Source organism: Epinephelus lanceolatus, chromosome 19 (genome assembly GCF_041903045.1).
Source record: "Epinephelus lanceolatus isolate andai-2023 chromosome 19, ASM4190304v1, whole genome shotgun sequence".
NCBI classification, from domain to species: Eukaryota; Metazoa; Chordata; class Actinopteri; order Perciformes; family Serranidae; genus Epinephelus; species Epinephelus lanceolatus.
Window position 1 is genome coordinate 6,516,874 of NC_135752.1, and position 27,999 is coordinate 6,544,872.

Sequence of the window (27,999 nt, forward strand, 5' to 3'; positions counted from 1 at the left end):
TGTGTGTGTATGTTTCAAGCAGATAACTGTTTTGCAGCCAAAAACAGCTGTTTTGATGTTTCCTCCCAAAGCCCAGTTCAGACCGAAGATTGGAGGGGAGGTGAAATTTAAAACTGTGGCAGGAAAAAGTCGCCAGTGTCTGGCTTAAGAGCTGGTCACGTCAGATACAAACTGTCAGCTGGTTTGTTGATATCACGTTCAAAAGATGGACAAACAAACTAAGGTTGAACATGTAGTCACAGATTCGCGGGGCAATAATTTATAGCTAAACGTTCTTCCCATGGTAAGGTAGACAACAAGCTACAATGTAAATTTCATCAGGACAAGCCGTCTTTTCAGCTCGGCCAGTAACACTGATCTCTTTGCACAACTGACCGTGAAACGAGTGCGCAGGGACCGTCTACAAAGTGCAACACCGAAAAGCGATAGGCTAACGAAAGTATTCAGGCATGTCAATACTATTGACATAATATAGAGTGTAGTGCCACTACCGTCATTACGACCACCAGGGGTCTCTAGTGGGTAAAACTACAACACTGAGTTTGGGGAAATAGGCTTTTATCTGATTTGGGGGATTTTTTTTTCTTTACAGTGTAGTCTCCGCAAAATCACTTCACACATTAATGGTCTCCTGCTGACCATACTACAACACTAATTTAAAACCTCAAGAGACCATAGTTGCTGAGTGAAACCACCTAGCTTTTAAAGATTTAATTAATATTTAATCATTTTAAGCAGAATCTTTTTACTGCAACCATCAGAGAAAGTGTTTTTCCACAACTCATTACATTTTCTAGTTTAGAAGCTTTCCCCACTGGTCAGTAGTTGAAAACAGGGGGTTCAGTCAGAGCAGTTTATTGGTGCAGTCCCAAAATAAACTGACATTGTTAGAACATATGTGATTTGGTCAAAGTGGTGAAACTGTGGGTTTGTCTTGATTATAATTATGTTAAGAGAAGATTCATCAAAACAAGTTCACTCATTTAATCCTCAGCAAACTATATATACAGAACAAATTCACACAGCCAAAAAAATAAAAAAGTACAAAGATACAAAGTCACTCAGCAGTGTTCTTCCGACATGAATTGAGACTCTAAAACAAGATATTGACCAGGTTTGATGAAATAAAATTACATCAGAAGAAAAAAGAGTCAAAACAAACACTCCTTGAATATCTATACCACATATAATACTGTACATTATTTATGAATAAATCCACAATCCTGATTTTGACATTAAAAGGGAAAATAGAATTGACAGCTACTTTTATCTTACAGGATAACAATATTTGCAGTCAGTCCCAAGACTAAAAAAAATCACTATAGACCATGGACAGATGTTTATTTCAGTTGTACAAATTTTGCAACAAGTTTGACTTATACCTTTCTAAAAGCAGACATGGCTGGGGTTATGGGAATCTTGCATCTTTTGACATTTTCAGTCCTTAAATTTTCCAAGCCTATACCCTCCAATCTATTTTAAGACTTTGCCAAACTCACATATAACCTGTTCAGTTTGGGCTGTTGCACAACAGACAATACCAAGGGGTATCTTTGTTTGGTATTTGTTCTGCTGTCTTGTACAAGTTCCACACTGAATCTGGGGGATAAACATGTAAAACAGAAACATGTTCCTTTTTGGAAAGCTGTAATATAATATTTTATCACTTTAATGGTATTCCTGAAATTTCACTCTGTATTATCAACACATTATCCACTGTTCAGATTATCTATTGATGTTTGAGAAGAGTGAAACATCAAGTCTCATCCAAACATCATCAACAGCTGTTTTGGGCAGGTCCTCATTTCTGCAGAAGGAACACAACTCATCCTTTGAAACTGGAAAATAAAAAAAACAAAACAAAACCAAGTAAATTGCTGTTAAATTGTAAGGAGTGTTTAACATATTCCTTCAATATTTTTAAGGTACCTGATCCTTTCAGAATTTCTTTTGCCATCTCTCTTCATAGATTTTGAAGACCTTTTTTCGATGAATCACTGTGAAATGTCTGTGGAATGTTTGGAAGTTCCACCACCATTATTTTGGCCATCTGTAGCTATGGAGGACAAAAACCAGTGTACTGTGTATGACCTTACAAAGTAAAGCAATACGTTTTTTTAAATACATGTTGCATGACAAAGATCTCACAACCGGTGTCATCTTTCTGGAAGGTGTGAGTTATCTTGCCAGGCTTCCACTTGATGTTAACCCAATCTTCCTTCCCAGGTCTATTCTGGTGCATCTTGAAATACTGCCTACAGTACAAAAGGAAAATCAGTTTTGTTTTACATTTGTGTTTACTCAGTGGCTTTTTCTAAATATGTCTTTACCATGTTTATTTTCCATAATCTATTTCGTATTACCCAAATCTGTAGCCTGCATTTCTGGAGTCCTCATCTTCATTTTACCCTGAAAATACTGTTTGGAAAAAGTTATATATTATTAAACCGTAGTGCTACATGTGTTGCTGTGTACTTACCACTAACTTCCAGTGCACATTTCTCATATTGACAAATCCAATGATTCCATCATAGTCATCAAATGCAACCTGATAAAATGTGTAAGTGGAATAAGAACAGTTTTTTTCTGCAATATACAGTAGCAAAACAAAGTTTTTATGAGCACTATAAACATTATTTATTTTTCTTCACAGAACCAACCAAAGTAGGGAAGCTGCTATTCCCAAAGTATTGGTTAAAAACATTTTTCAGTTTGACATCAAGGACTACAACAACACTAGGTGGGTACACACAGTTTGAAGCTTTTGTCTCCTGCCTGTTGCATATGACACCCTTACACGCTTCAATACTAAAATAAAATTAAGAAAAATACATGATTACAGTGGTACTCACCCTTTTTAGCCCTTGCCTGGCCACCTGTTCTCTTATGCCAGGCAAAATGACACAGATGGTGTAGTGATTCATGTGGCATAGTCGGCCAGCAGTAGTATAATTGAGGATGGCACTAATGTAATATTCTATCACCTGTTGGAAAAACTACTCGTACTTGTAAAACTGTCAGGTCACTGTCAAATGTTTAAAAATCTATCACTTATGCAACACTTCCACTTCCAGAGCTTCTGAACGGACAGTCTAGTTGGATATCATTTAACGAAGCACAACTCATGACATTTTCACATTAACTCTTTCTAAGGATCATTTGACATAAATCTGGTACAACAGTTTCAATGAGAAAATGACCTCGCCTATGATGAGTTCATCAGGCCTCAAACTCTTAAATTCGATGTACTGCAGGGTGAAATTCAGCTTCTGGTTAGCTTGTTTTAAGACAGCAACAACAACTTAAGCTGTTTGGTATGTCCACAGGAAATCAACCTGTAAGGATATGAATAATAAGACGGTTAACACATCCTTTTGCATTAACTCATTAAATTGTAAATATTTCAATACTCTGTCTGCACATTCAGCTTTCCTGGTACAGAAAGCTCCTATTAAACAAGTCTATCTTATTTTGTCTTCTTGAATATTTCTGACATTATTGAAATTGTTGTGTTTTGTGATTTGATAAGCAACTTCATGGAAGATGGACTCAAGTAGAACTGTGTGGTGGGTAAACACAACTTGGATGTGAATACAGCTGGCTGATGCAAAATGTTTCTTAATGATTCCTTATTTTTTTCTATTGCTTTGGAAAGTATTTCATGGTTTCAGATTCCACAAATCACAATGACTTGTTAATCAAGTTAGACTATACATTTTATTTTAGTGATCAGGAAAAATACCTCTGGTGCAGGCTTGGAGCCTTTACTTGTTGGATCATTGCTGCTGTGTTTCTCATCTTTGCTCTTCTGGAGATCTTTGCCAGTTTTTTGGAGTAGACTTAGCTCTTTTTGGAACTGGAACAGTTTTTGGAGCAGTGTAAAATTTGAAGCTGGCAGTGTGCGACTTTGCTCCTTCCCTCTTTGCCCACCTCTCCCGAGACTGTGTGATGTCTTTTGACAGCATAGGTTGAAGAAGTAGTCACCAGATAATGGCATGTGCTCATTTGCACGTTAGCAAATGCCATTTTCTGGTGACTTTTGTCTTTTGTAGCTAGTGCTAGCTACTTTCATTGGAGAAGACTTGGCAGCACTGATCGATACGGTGGCTGAGGCCTGAGCTGCTGACCACTCTCCTCCTAGGAAAGTACTGTCCTCATGCCAAGGGGTGATGGGGGTCCACGGGCTAATTCTTGTCTCATTTTTTGTCTGATGAACACTAAATCCATCAAATTCAGTGCCCTTTAATGCTGAAAAAGAACATCCTAAATTTAGAGAAAATATTGAGATAAAATAAGTATGGTAATATTGTAGCTTTAGCTCTGTAATGCTAGCTAGTGTTAGCTTTTTGCTAGCTAATGTAGCAACATACAGTGATGAAGTGGATCCATTTAATCCAGACTCGAGGGTTAATCTTGCTGACAATTTGGCTAGCTTGCCATTTGCAAAATATTAAGTATAGGAACATTGCAGATAGTAATCTTATTTTAAAAATGCTACTCCAGCATTTTTTCAGCAGGATGCCACTCAACTGTGGTTAGTCTCATGTTTGCTAGTTTCTTTCTTGGCTTATGACCCAGGTGCTTGCTCACTAGATGCTAACTGACATTCACTTAATGGCCTCAGAGAGATGCCACTAATAAGGTTTTCATAGCCTACAGAACCTTTAAGATTTCAGATACATACTATCAGATTCAGTAGAAACTTTGTTTTTCAGTCTTAAATAATCCATCCTGTTCATTTAAAAACCAATTAAAGAAAGCACCACCCTCTCTGAAGGACTAAAATGCTGACATTCTGATACTGTTGAATTAGAAGTTTTATTACAACACATCATTCAAATCTTTTACAAAACATTAGGCACTTTTGGAGTGTTAAAGGCATTACTTTAGGTGCATTCACAGCTGCTCTGAGTTTTTGCAGCCATAGTAATTTCACAAGGCTCATAGTTGTGATCTTACTTAAACAGTCAAACTTGCTGTTAAGGCCGAAAAACTAATTTAAAGTGTCAGCATATAATATCAGTTTTGCACTTACAGTAAAATGGTCCTAAAGACAGAAAGAACTTCAGCATTTCAATCTTTTTGGTATGTAAACTTAGTGAGTACACCATCTCTTGGCTTCTCGCTAAAACAGATGCCTCAGAGGGAGCTCAATGGCATTTGTTGGCCTTGTCGAAGAGAGCCCTCAGCTGCTCCTGGGAGGTGGCCTCCTTCTGCTGCATCAGGTCAGCGTGGCCTTTGGTGACACCCCAACCATCGGGTTTGGCCATCGCGGGGCAGAAGGGACGGCCAGAGGCAGGCTTCAGCTTCTCCCAGTAGTCACGACGGGCCCTACAGAGAGGAATACCTTTACTTAAAACCACACCGGGCTAATCGGAGGGAAAACAAGGAAAAAATTAAAGAAAGAAATCTCTACAATACCTCGCTCTGACCCAAGGCTTGGTGTGCATCTCCAGACCACTGCCCCAGTTGCCATGCTTCTCAGAGCCAGCAGGCAGGAAACCCCTCTCAGGTGCCAGCTCCTCAGCCAGGGCACGGGTGTGATAGGGTTCAAATCCACAGCAGCCTCCGATGTAACGGATACCAACATTGTAGGCTTCCCGGGCATATTTCTGCATGTCCCATCTGGTCAAGATTCTCGGCTCCAGACCTGTTAAAGAACACACAGTTGTAATTTACTGTCTTCCATGTCAGCGACTGAGATATTTGATTTAGATTGAGACATTAAACAGTATTTAACATCAGTCTTGAGGGTGTATATTTACTGAAGGGGAACTCTGGCAGATCAATGAAACCCTGGCGGTTGCAGTCAGGAGTGTGGTAAGCCAGCGGTTGGCTCATGTAGTGAGCTTTCAGCCCAGCTCTCTCCACTCCCTCCTTCATCATCCTCACAGTTTTTACACAGGTCTCTGGGTCAAAGTGGCAGTTGACGCCCACAATCTGAGCCCCTACAAAAGATGAAACATGCACACATTTATCACGGCTCAAATATGCTACAGGAAACATGTTTCATTTATCCTGACAGCAAAAATGTGTGAAAGGAAAAAAAAAATAATAATACAGGCCTAGGTGACAAGTGGTGCAGCTTCTGTGTTGCTTTCTTTAGCAATATGTATTTTGTCTGTCAGTGTCTGTTCTTACTTCCAGTCGATGGCGCCAGAGTCAGTCAGATAAAACTTTAAAAAAAAAAAAAAAAAAAAAAGTCCAAAGCCTCACTGCATACAATTTCTGTAGTACCTCATTATGTGCAAATAGTTTCCTCACATTGTAAGTCCACCCTGTTTAAATCAATGAGGGCAGGCTTAATGACAGAAACACCTCTCTGTATAATGAAACCACAGCACCGGATACATCATTTTTCCTTCATTTATTTAAATTTCTTTTTTGTGGTGCTGTTGAAATGCCATTGAAGGCAGGATTTATTGCCACCTCTATAGACTGTACTGTACCTAATGAAGTGGCAGCCGATTGTAATTTGAAGAGGTCTCCAGTGTCTGTGCATTCCTGTAGTCAAACATTCTGCTCATGGTGGTCCCAATTTTGTGTCGTCAGACCTAGCCCTCCTCGGGCTGATATGTTAGAAAAATATTTAATTTCTAGGTCACAAGAATCCTGAAGTTGTTTGATTGTCTGAGCTTAAAAATTGTGTCACTGATGTCTGCGATAGGCTGTGTGCACCTACTGTGGGACAGGATGTTTAATACCCTTTGATACAGTTGATTGAAAAATTGTGAACTTGTGGTACCAGCTCTGACAAGTTTGATGGCACAGTCTCCAGGGCTGATTCCGTTCAGGTCTCCCTCAGGTCCAATACACAGAGTGGCAGCCACAGGCTTTCCGGTGGTCTTCAAAACCTGGACAGCCCACTCAGCCTCTTCCACATGCTCAAAGTACTGCAAGCAATAAACACAGAAAAACCCACATAAGCAAGAATATTCATGTTTAAGATGCAATGTGTATTTCTTATACCCTTACAAATGAAGTATAAAGTATAAAAATATGATCACTGTGGGCAGCTAAAGATGTCAGACCTCATTTTAAAGCTGCTATATATTTTTTAATTATCACAGTGAATCAAATAACTGTATTGTGAAGGCCTGCATCTTTACTGTTGGGTTCACTCTCACCACTTATTTTCTGCTGCATAAAGCAGTTTTTACAAACAAAAAGCTCTTCAAACCAACAGTACACTACCTACTCAGCACCAAACAGCAGATAGACACAGTTAGAGACCAGCTGGTGACCACAATGGAGCATTTAGCATCAAAAGCAAGGCTAAGAGAGAGTGAATATTGGCCAAAAACCTGACTCAATAGTAAAAGCACAAAAGTAAAAGTTTATCATAATCCGGGGACATCAAAAATGCAGACTGAAATGTGTTTCACTTTGCCGGACACCTTGGGGCAGTGATGGCCGTTTTGAGCTAGTAAAAGAGGTGTCAGTCTTTGGCTTTAAAAAAAAGGACACTCCACAGTTAACTTGTAATAGTAGTACTTATGAAAACTGAAAACAGTTGTATGATGTCTTCAATGGCTCTAAAGTCTGAGTAACCCTGATGATGTGAGATTTGAGTCTTTACCAGGCAGGGAGGGTCTAATGAAAATGTTATTGGTTGCATGATGGGGAATGAAGAGTGCAATGATTTTGGAGCATAAAACTCAGGACACCTTGGTTCATTTTTAAAATCTGGCTCTTGCAAGTCCTGTAGCTTGAAGAACAATTCTTAATTTCATTTGCCTTTTCAGATTTTTCACACAATTTAATCTCACGCCCAATTTCCCAACAGTGTTCACTACATACCTCTGCAATCAAGAAGTCCACATTTTTCTTGACAAAGACATCAGTCTGTTTCTTAAAGATGGCCTTGACCTCATTCTCGCTCTTGCAGCTGAGGTAAGAGGGAGTCTGAGAGACTCCTCCTGCCACCAGAGCATCACCCTCATTGGCCACCTCCCTGGCCAGGTCACAAGCTGCTTCGTTTATCTGCTGCCCCTGCAGATCAAAAGAAAATTCACTTTACATTCACTTTACATGCTAGCCTGGTTCCAGACCATAGACCCCGCCCACCCAACTGAGTAGGCTTGCATCTCTGGTCTGGCATACTGCAATGAATTTGCGATTTATCTCGTCCAAACGATGGACGGACCAATGAACGCTGGGGGTCTAGCGATTAGCCAATCAGTGCCACGCTGATGTCAAGCTGTACGCCGGTGGGTAACTGGTGAGGATAGCAACAATGGCGACCGCTACAGATCCTACAGACCACATTAGCGATGCTATCGAGGTATTTTGCCACTACTCGCGTTAATGGAGGACCAAATTAAGGAAGCTGCTAAACTGGATTTAACGGCGATGCAGCTGGGCGTGCACGACGACGGAGACATTTTAAACGGGCAATGCTCGCTTGTTTTCGGCACCCCGAGGCATGGATATTAATGATGTCAGATTCTGGGTGAGTTGTTGAGCTCTACTGATTGGTTAGGGAAAAATCAAATTCCCTCCCCCTTGTAAATCGCCTTCAATGGAAGCCATGTCAGACTGAAGGTTCTGGGAGCTTCAGTCTGACACTCAGGCTATTTACAGTACAGGCCAAAAGTTTGGACACACCTTCTCATTCAATGCGTTTTCTTTATTTTCATGACTATTTACATTGTAGATTCTCACTGAAGGCATCAAAACTATGAATGAACACATGTGGAGTTATGTACTTAACAAAAAAAGGTGAAATAACTGAAAACATGTTTTATAATTCTAGTTTCTTCAAAATAGCCACCCTTTGCTCTGATTACTGCTTTGCACACTCTTGGCATTCTCTCAATGAGCTTCAAGAGGTAGTCACCTAAAATGGTTTTCCAACAGTCTTGAAGGAGTTCCCAGAGGTGTTTAGCACTTGTTGGCCCCTTTGCCTTCACTCTGCGGTCCAGCTCACCCCAAACCAGGTCATCTGCCGCAGCACTCCATCACTCTCCTTCTTGGTCAAATAGCCCTTACACAGCCTGGAGGTGTGTTTGGGGTCATTGTCCTGTTGAAAAATAAATGATCGTCCAACTAAACGCAAACCGGATGGGATGGCATGTCGCTGCAGGACGCTGTGGTAGCCATGCTGGTTCAGTGTGCCTTCAATTTTGAATAAATCCCCAACAGTGTCACCAGCAAAACACCCCCACACCATCACACCTCCTCCTCCATGCTTCACAGTGGGAACCAGGCATGTGGAATCCATCCGTTCACCTTTTCTGCATCTCACAAAGACACGGCGGTTGGAACCAAAGATCTCAAATTTGGACTCATCAGACCAAAGCACAGATTTCCACTGGTCTAATGTCCATTCCTTGTGTTTCTTGGCCCAAACAAATCTCTTCTGCTTGTTGCCTCTCCTTAGCAGTGGTTTCCTAGCAGCTATTTGACCATGAAGGCCTGATTCGCGCAGTCTCCTCTTAACAGTTGTTCTAGAGATGGGTCTGCTGCTAGAACTCTGTGTGGCATTCCTCTGGTCTCTGATCTGAGCTGCTGTTAACTTGCGATTTCTGAGGCTGGTGACTCGGATGAACTTATCCTCAGAAGCAGAGGTGACTCTTGGTCTTCCTTTCCTGGGTCGGTCCTCATGTGTGCCAGTTTCGTTGTAGCGCTTGATGGTTTTTGCGACTCCACTTGGGGACACATTTAAAGTTTTTGCAATTTTCCGGACTGACTGACCTTCATTTCTTAAAGTAATGATGACCACTCGTTTTTCTTTAGTTAGCTGATTGGTTCTTGCCATAATATGAATTTTAACAGTTGTCCAATAGGGCTGTCGGCTGTGTATTAACCTGACTTCTGCACAACACAACTGATGGTCCCAACCCCATTGATAAAGCAAGAAATTCCACTAATTAACCCTGATAAGGCACACCTGTGAAGTGGAAACCATTTCAGGTGACTACCTCTTGAAGCTCATTGAGAGAATGCCAAGAGTGTGCAAAGCAGTAATCAGAGCAAAGGGTGGCTATTTTGAAGAAACTAGAATATAAAACATGTTTTCAGTTATTTCACCTTTTTTTGTTAAATACATAACTCCACGTGTTCATTCATAGTTTTGATGCCTTCAGTGAGAATCTACAATGTAAATAGTCATGAAAATAAAGAAAACGCATTGAATGAGAAGGTGTGTCCAAACTTTTGGCCTGTACTGTACATGCATCTTTCATGTCAAGAGAACACAAAGTGTTTGCTTCTGCTCTTTGCTGCAGGAAGCTGATGTCATGCCAACTCTGCTGCCAAGCTGCTGTCACTTCCTCATAACTTCAGATGAGACTTGAGAGCAGCTGTAGGCACACACACATTAAAGCTCTACTCACAGTGTAGCGCTGAGTGAGACCTCTGTTGTCCAGTTTATCATCGCTTGCGTAGAAAGTGAATGTCTGCATAACATCGGCGCCTGCTCTCAGGAACTCCCTGTGCAGCTGCCGCACTGAAAACAAGATGGCTCAGTTAGCATTTGGAACTAGATTTACAGGTTAGGAAACAGTCACTACCGGTAACGGCATACACCAAGCAAAAGAAAGCAAAGTTGTGGTAGCCTACCTGCTTCAGGGTACTCGGCTGCAGCCTCAGGTGTCCAGGGTCCCGCTTTCACGTAACCTCTCTTCTCAAGGGCAAAGACAAAGCCTCCGTCCCCGATAACGATCTCTCCTGCATCCAGACGCTCCAAAATTCCCTGCGTTATATGAAAGCGTGAAAGAAGCAAAGAAAAGCTCAGTTTGCAAATGCAAGATTGTTACAGTCTGGAAGTCTATCCAAAAACTGCAAAACAAATCTACCTACGAGTATTTAATAACGTAATCTGAATCTGTTAGTAGTATCTTCTAACAACTTCCTTTTGTTTATGCGTAAAACCACTTCCTTTTGCAAAAAAATTGCGCAACCGAAAATGTAAACTTGAACCATGCAACAAGTGAAATTTAAAACAAACGGTTAAGATACATCTTATTTACTCACCTTCTTTGCTCCTGGTGCCATGATTATTGCAGCAGTGACCGGCCCACTCTTCCCAGTTACAGAGTCTTTCTGAGTTTGGAGAGGACCTTGAGGAAGCAACCATGCTGAATTTATAATCCAAGAGGCGTGTGGTACCGCTGATGTCACTATAAGAACCGCCTACCTTCTACATAGCTCATCTTTTTTTCCCCTTTATTTTTGGCAAGTTTGCACAAGACAACGTATTGTCCCTGAAATAGCAGCAATGCAGCCCTCGTGCTCTTATGACATTATGTGAAATGAATCAATATGAAGATTTAGTGCTTTAGCAGTGGAGGACAGGATGGATGATTATCAGCTGAAAACTTCAAAGAATTTAACTCATGTGAACCAAAGCATGATCAGGTTTAATTGCCTTTTTTTTTACATAAATAAATGCAAAACACAGATGCCGTAAAGATGCAGATGTTAAAGAGATGAGTACATTTAAGTTGTTCTGAAATGTTCTGAAAATGTGAATATATATATATATATATATGTATATATATATATATATATATATATATATATATATTAATGCAGCCGTAATGCTTTAGGCGTCAAGGAGAACTGTGAAGATACAATCTTTTCTGGATGGATCCCAAAACCAGAAAAGTGGTGAAGGAGCTACGGTACAGTATTACAAGCCCTGATGTGCAGACATGTACTGTAGGATTAATGTGATAACGATGCATTGATACAATGACAATCCGATTAGTTTGGCATGATTTTTGTCCCCAAAAATGTTTGTTGTTTATACTTCCCTTGGATGTTCAAGCTTAACTGTGCAGAATGATGTATGTGCAGTTTGACACTAGAAGGCTGTTTTCACGTTCATCTGCTGAAGATGGAAAGTTCCTTTTTGTTTAAGACACAGTGTACAGAACAGTATGGGCAGGATTTTGAGATCTCGCTACTACCATGGAGCCAATTGTGGGCTAGTTATGCAATTTGCACAAGTGTGGTGGGGAAATTTGAAACCTCCAGTGCACAAAGCACTGAGAATGGACTTTCCAGTGAGGGAGGAGGCATCTTGAGTGCAGCAGTTCAGCTTTTGAAGCAACAAATGCTTGCATATTCATAGCATCTGGATTTTTTTTTTCACGAGGGAGAAGGAGCATGGGTGGACCTTAAGACTTTACTTTTTTCACAGACTCAGGGTGTTTGGGGTTGAACAGAGGGTAATGACTTTATTTTATCATGCTCTGACAGAGAGTATGTTACGTTGCGGAATTTCAACTTGGTTTTGTAATTTATCAGTTAAATTTAAATCACAAACGGTCTAGTCAACACAGCAATGAAAGTGATCAGGGTAAGGGAGTGTCCACTCTCCAAATGCTCTTTGAAAAGACTATAGTTAAAACTGGGGAAATTATCCCTCACATATCCTGTATTCAGAATATGAACTGCTCCCATCATGGAGACACCATAGGGTCCCAATAATTCCAGGAGGAGAATAGGTTTAAAAACTCTTTCTCCCCTTTATCAGTGAATCTCCTAAACTCAGGACAAAAGGAGGGTGTAACATGAGGGGCGGTGTTGCATTTTGTGTGCAAAAGTTGGGCACACCTGGTCAAAATTCCGTGTACTGTATAGCAGAGCAAGAAAAACATGACCTGATTTCCAAAAGGCAAAAAAAGTTAAAGATGACACATTTCTTCAATATCTTATGCAAAGCTTTTTTTTTATTTCAAGCTTTAACAGTTTCAATATACCAAAAAGGGAAAAGGGCCTGAAGCAAAGGTCTAGGCACCCTGCATGGTCAGTCCTTAGCAGTGCCTCTTTGGCAAGTATCACAGCTTCTAAACACTTTTTGTAACCAGCTAAGAGTCTTTCAATTCTTATTTCGGGGGTTTCACCCATTCTTCCTACAAAAGGCTTATAGTTCTGTGAGATTCTTGGGCTGTCTCGCACTGCTCTTTGGAGGTATATCCATAGATTTTAATGATGTTTAGGTCGGGGGACTGTGAGGGCCATGGCGAAACCTTCAGCTTGCACCTCCTGAGGTAGTCCATTGTGGATTTCAAGGTGTGTTTGGGATTACTTTTCTGTTGTAGAAGACATCCTCTCTTCATCTTCAGCTTTTTTACAGATGGTGTGATGTTTGCTTACAGAATTTATTGGAATGTAATTGAATCCATTCTTCCCTCTACCTGTGAAATGTTCCTCTTGCCACTGGCTGCAACACAAGCCCAAAGCATGATAGATCTATCTCTGTGTTTAACAGTTGAACAGGTGTTCTTTACATGAAATTCTGCACACTTTTGTCTCCAAACATACTTTTGCTTATTCCATCCAATTTTAAATTCATCAGTCCACAGGACTTATTTCCAAAAAGCATCAGTATAGTTTTGCACAGTAGAACAGTTCACAAAATCTTTCTGCAGGTCTTTTGCAGTCAAACAGTGGTTTTGATTTGCCTTTCTAACCATCCTATGAGCAGCTCTCTCTGAAAGTTTTCTTGGTCTTCCAGACCTCAACTTGACCTTCACAGTTCCTGTTAGCTGTGATTTCTTAATTACATTATGAGCTGAGGACACAGATACCTGAAAACACTTTGCTATCTTCTTATAGCCTTCTCCTGCTTTGTGGGCATCAATTATTTTATTTTTCAGAGTGCTAGGCAGAGGAGCCCATGGCTGCTGATTGTTGGGACAAGAAGCACTCTGACAGAAATTTGCATCACCTGACCTTTCCTAACAATGACTGTGAACAAGCCAGAACCTTAACAAGCTAATTAAGTTCTGAGACCCTGGTTAAAGTGTACTGATATCTCAAATGTCTTGGGGTGCCCAAACCTTTGCATGGTGCTCCTTATTTTTCACTATAAAATTGTACAAAACAAAACAAAAAAAATACACCAATCTTGCGTAAAATGTTGAAAAGCAAGTTTCATGCCCTTTGGAGATCAGTTTATTTTCTTCTAACATAAGTATTCATGGTAAAAGAAATTTTGACCAGGGCACACCAAGCCTCTGTATTTGAATGTACTTGTATATACAAAGCACTGACCATTTTTGCACTATGCATGTAAATTTATGTGGCAGTCTTTTTGTCCAAGACAAATTCCCTCAGGGCAAATAAAGAAATCTTGAATCTTGAAATGAGCCCCTGGGCACAGACAGGCAAAAGGCCTCACCATCTCTCCCATACAGGAACAAGATATACAGACTTTGTGGTAGTGATTTTGCCTCTTTTTTGTTATTGTTGTTTTGCACCTCTTTGTAATTTTGTGTCTTTTTGTAGTAATTTTGTGTCTTTTTGCCATACCTTTGCATCTCTTTTTGGGTATTTGGGTCTCTTCCTCTTCCAATCATGCAAAAACAATTACCACCACCACCACTATGAAGAGAGATTACCACAATAATACATCCACAGACAATATTGTACCCAGAGTAAATCTTTAACGGAAACAACTACATAGAAAAGTAGAGAAACACAATTTCTTGTATTCAGCACAGACACACTCTCAGTCCAGATTGCTATGGTGATGACACTCTGTGGTTATCCAGCCAAGATCAACGCAGCAGACTGAGTCCAGGCAACCAGTGTTGTGTTAGACCGAAGACAAACGTCAAACTTAGTCAGAGAAACACTATGGGGCTGCTTGAATTAGCCCACAATTATAGTGTGTTATTTCTGGGAGAATCATCATAACTGATGATCACTGATTAGCCTGACATCACCAGACCAAATTACAAATTTTAAGCATCTGCAAGAGCTCTCACATTCTTCTGGTTCCCAGGCTTCCCGTTGACTAAAATCATAAATAAACATGTCCTTCTGCCAATTTTAGAGTAAAAGGCGGAGGCAATCTTGGTTTTCCCCTCAGATGTCTAAGAAAGGGATGTTGCCTTGGCTAGGGCCAGAAAATGCAAATTCCAGGCTGACTGACTGAACAGCCCTGAAATTGTTTTACCTCTTTTATCAAAAAAGCTAAATCAAATTTCTACCTTTTCTTAAACTGTTACTAACTTAAATGATGTTTAGAAATTTTGGATCGTAAAAAAATCTGCCATTCTTAACTGCTTTAACAGACCAGTTTAAAGAAGAAAATGTTGGCATTTCAGAAAAGATACATGTATGTCACTTGTATGTTTCATACGTCTCATATCAACATTTCTAAAGTGCTACTTTTGTCATCAGTAGGTTGAGAGGACAGTGGATGATGTGACAACAAGGCGAGACACCTGCCAAGCTGCAGCTGCTGCTTTAGAAAACATGACAGCGCAACAACTGCTTCTATCAAAGTGGTGAATGGAAATTATTTAGGCTGAGCCATAAAAAATATTGTGAGACTCTTTTAATTGAACTGTCCAAGACTTTTAGTTTTCAAATTACCTGTCAGAACAGAATGTTTCCAGTTTGTTGGGTCTTCCTCTTCATTCCTCCTTGTAACAAACTAAAGGCGTACCCCAGGGATTCATACAAGGACCACTGCTGGTCTCTATATATGTAAGTAATCTTTGTTGTAATATATCAAATGCTGCGTTCCATTTTTTTATGCGGATGATACAGTTATGCTCATGCCCTTCAGGAGTAAAAAATTCTAGAATTGCAGTCTGCCTTTGATGTTGTTCATTTAACTCAATATAAATTGGTATGAAATGCAGACAAATCCAAATCACTGCAATTTCCAAATGGCAAGAGGATTGCATCTAATCTTCCTGAGATTTCAACTGCTCAAGGAGTTGAAATTGAAATGATCACAGCATATAAATATTTTGATATTATTATTGATCAGAACATACACACACTGAAAACTTTGTTTCTGAGTTGAAACTTAATTTATTACTAAAGGGAAATTTAAGTGAGTCTTAAAGATTGAGAAGATAGCACTCTTGGTCAGTGTGAGTGCACCTATATCTTTTACTGAAATCATTTCATAAAATTGTACCAATCTATAAATTCTGAAAGGTATAAATCATAATTATGATAATAATAACCTTTATTTATTTATATGGTGCAAAATGGCAATACAAGGTGCAACAATACAACAAAATACTACAAGACAAAATTGAGCAATAAAATGGATAAAAGGCAATATAAGGAAAATATAATATAGAAAATAGAAGGGGGCTGATTAAAGTTAAAAATACATTTTCAAAATAATTAAAAAAATTAAGAGAATGCTAAACTAAAAAGTACGTTTTAAGGTCTTAATGTAACAAAGGTGAGGGGGAAAACAGGCAGGAAGACACAAAGGGAGGAAGTAAATTCAGACATGACACAAGAGGAGAGTAACTTTCAGATTAAAACAGGAAACAAACACAAACAAAAACCCGGGATAATGACAGGGTGATTTTTAGGACCATCCCCTTTACCCTATATCTCTCTTTATCTTAGAAAGAACGCCATGTGCAGCAATATAACATGATATTCTGTGACATACATACTGTATAGATGCCACATTTGCTGTGGACATTTATATTTACTGTGTGTGTCACACACTAATCAACACGCTGCAACTTAAAAAGAAGTATGTAAATTGACAAAACACGAGCAAATGAAGAAAACATCATCAATTTGAGGGCACATGCCAAGCATTTAGGAAATAAAATACTTCAAAGTGAGGAAACACAAGCAAATACAGTAAACACTGCTCCAAAATGTAGTGGGTTCTTCCTTTGCTACGCCCTTCCACCAAGTTTCATGAAAATCAGGGCAATAGTTTTTTCTGTAATCCTGCTGACAAACTAACAAACGGAGCAGAAAACAGGTGGTAAAAAACAGAAAGGTGAACCTCATGAAGACGCAGGAGGACCAGTGAGGGGATCACCAAAGCCACTAGGATTCATCCTCTGTTGAACATGAATGTCTGCATGAAAGTTCATGGCAGTGCATACAATAGTTGTTGAGATAAACTTAGTCTGGACCAAAATGGTGAACCACCCAACAGACTGACATGGCCACCCCCTGGGGTGCATGGCTAAAAATGCAAAAGCGTAATCTGAAAATGAAACCATCAAAGTAAAAACTTTTATTGAGGACAAACAAATGTAGGAATTTTTCCTTGGCACACACTCAGAAACAAACAGTCCAGCATGTTGCAGTCCCACGGAGATAGTGGCAACCTATATACTTCACATGTTGTTGTGTAACTTAAATAGTTAAGTCTAGTACACAGTGTTTGCTAATACACTCTTACTAACTAATCAACCTTGAGTTTGCTTTATTGCCAGTAAACCCAGCCAGTATGATAAACTGTTAAATATTCAGATCACTTCAAATCAGTTAATACTAGTTCGTTTCTGCATTTCAGTGTTTAGATAAACCAGCTGTGAAGATAAACATCCAGTTCAAACCTGTTGCAGCTGTTCCAGGTGGGGTAGAGGGCAGTGTTTTGCAATAAAGGGCTCAAGGACCATTCAGAGATAAATGTGTCTGTGGATAGATCAACTGGATCAGTTCTTCTGACTGTTGTTGACATTTGACACAAGTTAAATAACCCAGACACAAATAACTGGAAAACCAACAGAAAACATGGCATCAGTATAAATCTGCACTGTTGCATTGACCTGATTCTGTTTGTGTGTTTTTGCTGGTCTGCATTTTTAGCCCTGCCAGCTGCATGGCTCAGGGTAAAGCGATGTTGGTCTGTCAGTCTGTCTGCGGTCCAGACTGAAACATAAATATTGGATATTTTACCATGAAATCTTGTACATAAATTCATGGTGCCCAGAGGATGAATCCTAATGACTTTGGTAATCCCTGAGTTTCCCTTTAGTTTGGAGGTATTTCAGTATTTCATTTACATTATTTCACACTTACTCTATGATAATTCAGAGGGAAATATTGTGCTTTTTTACATTAAAAAGACAATAAATATTAAAGAGGACCTTTTATGCTCATTTTCAGGTTCATACTTATATAAGGTGTCTACTAGAACATTTACATACTTTAATGTACAAAAAAAACTTTTTTCATACTGTCTGCCTAAATATACGTTTATACTCTGAAATACTCTGTCTGTCCTGACTGATCAGCATTTCTGGGTCTTTCCTCCATATGTGCACTCTTGGATCTCTGCACTCTCGTTGCAGCCGGAAATGACTCTAACTGTGAAAAATCACCAATCTTCACAACCAAACTCTTCACAACTAGACATGTTCCTGCTGGAATATAGTCTGACTAGGGGAGGAATTAATAACATTGGCAACCAAGATCAGCCTACATGTTTTGCTGACGTTAGCATAGCTACATGTAAGCTATGTACTGTAAATACTTGGGTTGCATGCCTGGAGCACATGGCCATATGAAGAGATCCATCACTGCTGACATCAGCTTGTGTTGAAAATAGAAAACAAAACATTGATAACAGAGTATTCAGAGTGGCCTGAGGTTTTTGCTCAAGAATTACATGTACATATGTTTACCTCATTGTTTGAAACTTTAGCCATATTTAATATGAGCATCTGATATTGTAATATTATTTATATGACATAAAATAAGAAAAAGCATAATAAAATGAAAGATTAAACCAGTGGTTTCCAACCATTTTGGCAGCTTTGATTTTCTGCTTGAACCCGACTGGGCCTGACTCATGATTACTTAACATTCCCCCCTGACTTGAAGCAGGTTGGATATACGAAATTTTTGTTATTTCAGTATGAATTAACCAACACAACAACAACTTTTCATCTCCGTTGTGCTTGGTGCTCTGCTGCTCTCTCCATCTCATTTTACAGAGTGCCCAGAGCTTCTGCAGTGCTCTGAGAAATTGAAGGGTATTCCAACAGCACTCAGAGTCCGCTCTGGTGCTCAGAATGGCCATTTACGAGTGCATTCAATCTCAAAAATGTCTGTTAACGCACTGAAAAGACTTAAGTTGACTTTAGCTAATAAATATGCTTTTTTTAAAAGTGGAAATTAGGGTTTTAATAAAGCTCTGTTCCAAAGCTGCTGACAGCGTTCGGTTCAAAACTATGCCAGTTTAGACTGGGTCGGGCCTGATTTCTCTGTTCAATCAAAGCTCTAGCACAAAAAGGGAAAATTATTTCACTTTTTACAAAAAACAAAGATAGTTGGAAACAGTAATGAAAATGTATGTAGTAGCCCATTAACCATTAACCCTTTGATCCATGAGTTGAGGAAACTGACAAGAGCTTTAGCTTTCCTAAAATTATTAAAGCTAATATATTGCACTTTTGATGGAAGCATAAATGTATTGTACTACTGCACAAACAAAGTAAAAAAAAAAAGTGTTAGTATCATGTTCCTCTTTTCGTAAGGGACCACTTTTCATTTATCAGGAGTGGGGTGACTGGGGTTTAACTTTGTTTTTCCTCTTGTCTGATATTCCATAAGCCTCCTCGAGTGGCTGGCAAAAATGCATGACTCTCCCTCCTCCATAAATTAGTTCTTAGTTTTTTGAAACTTACTCTTTGATGTTTGAAAGTTAAATGCTGAAGAGGAAATCCTGGAGTTGAAAAAAGCCACCGTTTTCAGTCTCGTTGTGCATGTTGGTTAGTTTGTGCAAGTAGTTTACTTTAGACTAAATTTTAAATGATATGTAGAAAAAGGTGATTTTGATTAAATCTCTCCAACATGAGTCCTTCGCCAGTGTTTACAAAGTTATTTGACAAACCTCCCCCTTTTTGAGCCACCCCTTCCAGCCTTATAAACAAGGAACAGTCCTTTACACTGGCCTAAATCAATGCTATGTTTTCTTAATCAATCAAAAGTCCTGTCCTAATCACCCAATTGTTACCAAAAAATGTTTTATTGTTCAGTTCACAGTTAAGTTAATTGTAGTATCACAAAACCTTCCTTCCTCCTTAAAAATATAGAACATATTCAGTGTAGTTATAATGTGTTGGACTGTTTTTTATGTAAAATTTACAGTAAGAAAGTTTACATAAGTCAGAACTCCATAAACTGTCCCAGTCACCCTTCACTCACTTTATATACTGAGGCCATTCACAGATGTTTTCTCAGGGGCCCCGTGACCTACATTTGGAGTTTTGGCGCTGAAAGTGTTAACCCGTCTCAGAGTTGATCTGGGTAAAGTTTCGTGCTGACTAGTCCTCGACCTGTGGGCGTGCCAACACGGCTGTCAGTGCAAAACAGGGATATTTGTGACCACACACAGCAGTGCAGGGATCCAGCGAGAGAGGGGGGGTGGTCAAGCTTTAAGTTGCATTTATAGTTGTTTTTTCTTAAGTATTACCTCAAACATGTCGCGGATATTAAACCTAATCAACTGTCATCTGCGGAGAGATTTAGCCGCGTGTCGAGGGATAGCTCGGCTTCCTTTGAGGACCATCTGCTGCACTTCAAGAAAACAAGCTGAAGAGAGGTGAGATCGTGCCATGTTGTTCACATGTGCGCTGGACATTTGATTTAACACGCTTTAGCTGGGCGATTGGTTCTAAATGAGGGTGTTAAACAGCCACAACTAACGTGCAGTGCGTTTAATGCGCGTAAAGTTGCACAGCTGGTTAATTAATGCAACTTCATGCAGAAATGATGAAGTAGTTATGGTGCATGTGTGACTCTCATATGGTCAACATGGTGACTCCAGGATGTCAGCTCTGGTTGCAGGTAGCCTGTGACACAGCATTGTAAACAGACTGCTGAAATGCATGTTGGAGCTGTAAGGACTCACCTGTAATTGTTCTAAATCTTTCTTCAGCGATGCATCCTCAGCTTTGAGAAAGAGGTGGAAGGACACAGCAGACACTGTCATCATTGGTGGGGGATGTGTGGGGACCAGCTTGGCGTATCACCTGGCCAAAGGTGGCATGAAGGACGTGGTGCTGCTGGAGAAGACTGAGCTGACGGCTGGATCCACCTGGCACGCTGTACGTCTGCTATTTTTATTTCTTGAATACAGGGAACGTGAAGGTGTATAAAGTTTGGATGAAGAACCAGGTGATCTGGGTCACATAGTGCCTCTGCAAAAGCATATTGTCACACATCCTGCTTTAGGCATGATTTTTCAGCACATGCCCACTTCCATTCAGATCTGCAACTAACAATTACCATCAGTATTTATTATGTTTGGTACATGAAATAGTAAAAAGAAAAATGTAGGTCACAACTCCCAGCTGGCCACCAGCATCGTTAGATGATATTTGGTTAGATTTAGGCTGTGACGTCAGGTGACCAAAACTAAATGTTAGTATGTCTGATGCCAAGATGTGTTGTTAAGTGATCAAAATCCAACGTCTTACAAATGCCAATATTATCTTGATGTATAATGTCATTTAGTTGTAAGATATGGAGAGCAAACAAAACTTTGTAATGTTAATGTCCACATGATGTGAAATTCTAAAGTCATTAGACATTTAAAATATGATAATCATCTGGATTTTCAGATCAATCAAAAGTGAACGTCTGTTTGATGTAAGAGTCCAATGTCTTTGTCATCCGGTGCCAGCTGGGTTTACTAAAGTGTTTTTTGTCTGAGCAACTGTCCAAACTAAAATATCTTTAGTTTCCCTTCACAGTTAACTAAAGGTGCAGGTAACATAACTGATCGATCTGCTGCTTTCCAACCAAGAGCCCAACCCAACCAATAAGGCATTTTCTTGATAATTATAAGCAAAATAAGTATGTCAGTCAGTTCTCTGAATGATATTACAACTGATTACTGAGCATCTAATGATAACAGGAAAGTATAGAGAGGTTCTTCCTCGACAGCCTCCTTTAGTGAAGGTGTTTACAGCCCTTTCTGTTTGTGTCATTCAGTAGTCTCAGTGTATCCACTGAGGGCACCTGTTACAAGTTTTCAAGTCATCTGAGGTCTTGACCTACTTACCATTCTACGTCACTCATTCATTTCACTGTGATACTATTAATACACATTTGACATGTCAGAGGGGGACACTTAACTCTTATTCGGTTACTCTCTTCAACTGGGTTACTGGAGCCTATCCCAGCCTGCATTTATGTGCACTCTGGACACTTATGGGGAATTTTATATGTGTTTTGTCTGTTGGAGACAACTAAAGCACCTGCAGGGTGTACCATTAAACATTTTTCTTTGCATTAGCTGGCTCTACAAAGCCTAAATCCCCACTTAGAGATAACAAATACCAACATGGTGATTATTAACTGTCTTTGTCACCCAGGCTTTCTCCCTTAGATTCTGTGCATGTTACCATCAAGGGGGGCTTTTGGTTCATCATTGACTCTTCTATCACACATAGCTGATCGCGTGCTGTCTAATTCTGCGTCTGAAGAATATCAGAAAATGCTGGCAGAAAATTGCTAAACGTGAATTTACAAGTCAGTGTATTTATTTTACCACTCCATTTATTGCAAACATTACAGCTGCACATTGTGGAGCTCATAAACTTTAAACTTGATGTAGAAGATTTAAACGTATATTTACAGTTGCAATCAAAATTATTCAACACCCATTGCATATTAGGCCTACTGGCAAAATAGACAATTTCTCAGCCGTTTGCAATAAACAGATTACACAAGAACTGTTTAAGTAGTTCAATGAAACTAATATTACAAGGGTTTTGATCCAAATTCAACACAAAATGCTACTTTTAATGACTACTGCAGTCTCAAAATTATTCAACCCCTTCATGACGAGCACCCTTTTGCTGTTATGACCTGCTGCAAACGTGATGCATAGCCAGACACCAGCTTCAGACAGCGTTCCTGAGGAATCTCAGCCCATTCCTCATGGGCAATGGCCTCCAGTTCAGTAATATTCTTGGGTGTGCATTTTGCAACCGCCTTCTTGGAATCCCACCAGAGATTTTCTATGGGGTTCAAGTCAGGCGACTATGACGGCCACTCTAGAATCTTCCATTTCTTCTTCTGAAACCAAGCCTTGGTGGACTTTGAGGTATGCTTTGGATCATTATCCTGTTGGAAGGTCCAATGGCACCCAAGCGTCAGCTTCCTCACAGACAGCATGACGTTTTCACCTAAGATTTCCTGATACTTGACTGAATCCATCGTGCCCTCCACACGCTGCAGGTTTCCAGTGCCAGAGGCAGCAAAGCAGTCCCAGAGCATCACTGAGCCACCGCCATGCTTCACTGAAGGCAGGGTGTTCTATTCAGCATATGCTTCATTCTTCTTCCTCCAGACATACCGCTGTTCCATAGGCCCGAAGAGTTCCAGTTTTGTTTCATCGCTCCACAGAACAGAATTCCAAAACTTCTGTGGCTTATTTATATGGTTTTGAGCATAATGGAGCCGACTTTTCTTGTGCTTTTGGGTCAGTAGTGGTGTACGTCTTGGAGTCCCGGCATGGAGCCCTTCAGTGTTTAGTATGCGCCTTATTGTACAAACTGAAACCTCAGTGCCTGCTGCCACCAAGTCTTGCTGCAGGTATGTTGCAGTCACTCGAGGGTTTTTGATCACTTGCCTCCTCAGGAATCTGGTGGCAGCTGCTGACAGTTTCCTCTTTCTGCCACGTCCAGGTAGTGTAGCCACTGTTCCTTTAACTTTGAACTTGCGAACTATGCTTCCAACTGTATCTCTAGGAACATTCAGAGCTTTTGCTATCTTTTTGTATCCTTTTCCTTGTTTGTGCAAGGCAATGATTTCTTCTCTGAACTTTCTGGACAATTCTTTTGACTTAGCCATATTTCTAACATGCAGTCAAACGTCACTCTCAACAAAACCCTAGCCAGTCCAGGTATTTATGTGTTCTATCTCAAGCACACCTGAACTAATGAAGCCCTTGATTAGTTGCACCAGGTGTGCTTGAAACAGGGGGTTGAATAATTTTGAGACTGCAGTAGTGGTTAAAAGTAGCATTTTGTGTTGAATTTGGATAAAAACCGTGGTAATATTAGTTTTATTAAACTATTTCAACTGTTCTTGTCTACTTTGTTTATTGCAAACAGCTGAAAAATTGTACATTTTGCCAATAAGCCTAATATGCAATGGGGGTTGAATAATTTTGATTGCAACTGTAAGAATTGTATTTAGGTCAGATACTGTCTCGTAATGAAAGGTTTGTGGAAATAACTTTTGTTTTTGGTCAAATCAAATTAAGATGAATTTTATTGATTTATTCTAAACTAATAAATACCAGAAGAACAAGGACTTTTCTTATCTGTGTTCTATTAGCTGTAATATACAGACTTAGAGACTGGGAGGTTTGATACCACTCCAGAGGACAGACTTTCTTCGTTGTTTAACATGGGATAAGTTGAGAATGAGGTTCATTTGGTGTCTTACTGTCCTGTATATGAGGACATAAGAGATGCACTTTTCATTAAAATGACCTCTTTTTTGTTGATTTGATTAAATGACAATAGATGATTAAAATTATGTAGAGGAACCTTTTTTGTGACAGAATTTGTTTGCTGGGCCTGGGATTGAAGGCAAAGTATTTTGTTTGGGGACTGAACAGTAAAATAACACGTACTTTGGATTGTTCACTTCAGTGTTAGTGTTTTTGTAATGGTGACTTATAAACCCATGAGGGTTGGGCACATGCTTGTGTGCATGACACAGAATTAAAAATCAAGTCAAATCATACATATCAGGACCAAGCATAAAAACACAATTCAAAGTGGTAACTTTATGGTATGATGTGAAGGAATAATACTGCATTTCACATGGAAATAAAGGTCATACTGATCAGTAATATAACTATTAATGTATGCTATCTGTGATTTTATAGAAGGTTTCTTCCATAGCCAGTGTAGACAAATGGACCAGAGTACAATAGAAACATATTCAGTAGTTCAGTGAGAGCAACAACAACCCTGCAAATAAAATATAACGTTATTCTTGCTCAGATTTTCTGCATCACCAATAAAGTGCATGTAAGTTTTCGTGGCAACATGTTGCATAGTTTGCTGCACTGTAATTGCATGGCTTTTTTGATGGCATTACTTACGTAACATTATGGCTCAACAAGTTAGCATTTATAACTTATTCCCTCAGTTGCGAATGATGCTATTTCCAAAGGGAGTTGATCAGTGAAAGCTGCTTTTTATTCGATTTCTAGCCCAAACTCACAACGAAAACAGGTTTGTAGTAGGATAGTTGTGCAGCATAAGTTACAGTGGTGATCTAGGCAGGTTAAAAGGGAGTCCTCTTTGTGACACGGAAAACCTGTAGTCAGTTTAAAGGTTGTGATAAACTTGTAAAAAAAATAATCTCAATTACCCTTTCTTAATGGTATTTTTATAGAATAATTAGAGTTGTATTATAATGCTTGGACAAGGTATTACAGCTGCTATAATCAATATTTTTATATTTATAATTGATCAGATTACTAATGGGTAAAAGGGTTCACTCATGGTGATGAAGAATTACCCCTTAACTCCGCAGCTCCCCTCAGCTCTTCATAGTGTTTAAGCATCTTTCAGCTCATTGTTTTACTTTTACAGCCCTCAGTTGGTAGAGACCAAAACTGAGACAAAAGGAGGGTGAATATTGGACTTAGGTTGGACACAAATGTGTAAAAAAGTGATTGACTGATGCTAATACATCAACATAAATATGATGTCAGTGTTGTTGTTTTTTAGTGCCACCGAAATGTTTTAATGCAGCTTCAAGTTGGAGTCTGTGAGTGTTGTACCTTGATGCATGTCCTTTCATGATTTGTTTTGTCTTTCAGGCTGGTTTGACAACATATTACCACCCAGGCATTAACCTTAAAAAAGTCCACTATGACAGCATTAAATTATACGAGAGCCTGGAGGCTGAAACTGGACAGGTGAGATGCCTCGCTTATCTCTCCTAACTTTGATGTAATGATTAAGGTGTGCCTGGTTATCTGTTAATGTATTTATGAATTTGTGTGGTCATTCGTATTGTCTTTTAATCTGCAGGCAGTGGGCCTGCATCAGCCCGGCAGTGTCCGTATTGCTTCAACACCGGCTCGAGTGGATGAGATGAAGTACCAGATGACACGCACACACTGGCATGTGACAGAACAGTACTTCATCGGACCAGAGAAAGTGCACGAACTTTTCCCTCTGCTCGATATAAACAAGGTCTGTGTGAACCATGGAAATGTTACAGAGATTCAAGTCCTTAATTGATAAGTCAATAATGATCATCCACCACACCGTACCACAACTATCAAACAATCTCCTATACAATGTGTTAGAAGTTCTGCATTCCTGTCCTGGTTTTGCAGGTTTGCATAGTTTGATATTTTGAAAAAATATTCATTGACTTTCTTGGCAAGAGTTAGATGAGAAGGTTGATACCACTCTCATATCTGTTTGTTGGAAATATGAAGGCACAGTCAGGAAGAAAGCAGTGAAGCCACAAAAATGATCAAATAAAAGACAAACCTATTATTATTGTTGCCATTATGTATGTGTGGAGCCATTTTAAATTCTAAATGCTTAAACTGGTTTATTTCTATGAAAAGTATGGTAGACATGTTAGCAGCTAAAAAGTATTCTTGGCAAATATTTCATTTTTAAAGGATATGGAAGTCAGTCAAGCCGTGCATTAGGGTGCCAATCCATTTGGAAGATAGTCATAATAAGATATCTCAACAACTACAAGCCAGATTTCCATGAATTTTGCTACAAACATTCATGATCCCCAGAAGATTATTCCCTTTGATTTTATGTATCACTTCCAGGGGGCCATAATGGCAACTTTTCTCAAACAAAACCTCTAAAAATCATCCAGTATTAGACAGATTGCAATGAATTTAGCTACAAATAGTCATCATCCCCCGAAGGTAATTTTGTCTGACTTTAGTGTGCCCTTCCTCTTTTGTCTGGCAGCACCACAAAGCCAAAATCACCCTTTGTGCACAAGACCTGTCCATGAAATTTACCAGCACAGCTAGACATTCCTGCTCCTCAGAGGAAGAACCCTTTACATGTTTGACTTCCTAGTTTTCCTTTTGCATCACCTTCAGGAGGCCAAATGCCAACTTTTTACGTGCAAAAACCTCTTTAAATCATCCAGTATTAGACAGGTTGCCATGAAATATTCATTATCTCCAGAAGATTATTCCCTCTGATTATAGTAAGCATCTGTTCTGTTGTTCATCACCACCTCAAGATTGAAATCACCCTTTGTGCATGAGAATTGTCCAAACCTTAAACTGAAGATATCCGAGAAATTTACGAGCACAACCGTCTGTTTTCTTCTTGTATCACCCTCAAAAGGCCAAAATGTCAACTTTTCACACACAAAAACATTGCCATGAATTTTGCTATAAATATTTATGATGCCCAGAATATGCTGTTTTTTTTTGGGGGGGGGGGTCTAGCAGCACTATCAGGCCAAAATTACCCGTTATGCACAAGAATTATCACAAAAACCTTTTCAGATCATCTAATGGTAGGCCGACTGCCATGAAATGCGTAGCACATTAATGCTCACAAGTGGATAAACCCCTTTGGTTAAATAATTATTTGTTTAAATAAAGAACAGGAAATTTGTTGTTATGTTGCTGGTACCGTCCACTTTAGTATTACGAGTATATAGTGATGAACATTGCAGCTAAGCAAATTTATGACATGTTTGATCAGTTGACTACTGGCCTTTTAATGTCATCAACTAAAATGAGTGAAACGGAAGGTTGGGAGTCACTATCTCAGTATTAATAATGATTCATATATGAAAGTTTGTACTTTTTTAGGTCTTGGCAGGCCTTTACACCCCAGGAGACGGCCACATTGATCCTTACTCTCTGACCATGGCTCTGGCTGCCGGTGCTCGTATGTATGGTGCCCAAATCTACAACCCGGCTCCAGTCACAGCCCTCAAGCCGACTGCTGACGGCAAGTGGGATGTTCAAACTCCTCATGGGACCATCCGCGCAAATCGCATTGTCAATTCATCAGGTTTGTATTTTACATTTCACATTAGCTCTCAAACCAGATAAATCAAATTTCTTGTGTACTTTTTTCTAAAATATTGGAAAATGTCAAAAGTTTCTGCTTTGAGCCATGACACATTTACAGTCTTTAAAGGGGGAAACAACTAGAGCAACATACACACTGCAGTCATACACTTTGTTTTGGGCTTGGATGGGTTTTAGAAGGCATGTAAAATTTAGTATGCAATTTCCCATACTCGTGACAAAAATGTTGG

The 27,999-nt window shown here is 39.5% G+C and overlaps 2 protein-coding genes across 2 annotated transcripts in view; one reads left to right on the top strand and one right to left on the bottom strand.

Annotated features, from left to right (window-relative positions):
• Positions 1–4,799: 4,799 nt before the first annotated feature.
• LOC117269200 (betaine--homocysteine S-methyltransferase 1-like) lies at positions 4,800–11,129 on the bottom strand. Its single transcript, XM_078161902.1, has 8 exons — positions 10,978–11,129; positions 10,564–10,696; positions 10,338–10,450; positions 7,801–7,992; positions 6,746–6,893; positions 5,766–5,948; positions 5,422–5,650; positions 4,800–5,331 (listed from the first exon to the last, which is right to left on the bottom strand). The coding sequence occupies exons 1-8, from the start codon at positions 10,996–10,998 to the stop codon at positions 5,151–5,153; spliced, it is 1,200 nt and encodes a 399-aa protein (XP_078018028.1). The 5' UTR covers positions 10,999–11,129; the 3' UTR covers positions 4,800–5,150.
• Positions 11,130–20,053: 8,924 nt separating this feature from the next.
• dmgdh (dimethylglycine dehydrogenase) overlaps positions 20,054–27,999 on the top strand; it is a 28,462-nt gene continuing 20,516 nt past the window's right edge. The window contains exons 1-5 of the mRNA XM_033646429.2: positions 20,054–20,293; positions 20,630–20,798; positions 25,547–25,645; positions 25,761–25,925; positions 27,545–27,749. Of these exons, the coding sequence (XP_033502320.1) occupies positions 20,172–20,293; positions 20,630–20,798; positions 25,547–25,645; positions 25,761–25,925; positions 27,545–27,749 (760 nt within the window). The 5' untranslated portion in view covers positions 20,054–20,171. The remainder of the gene's footprint in view (positions 20,294–20,629; positions 20,799–25,546; positions 25,646–25,760; positions 25,926–27,544; positions 27,750–27,999) is intronic.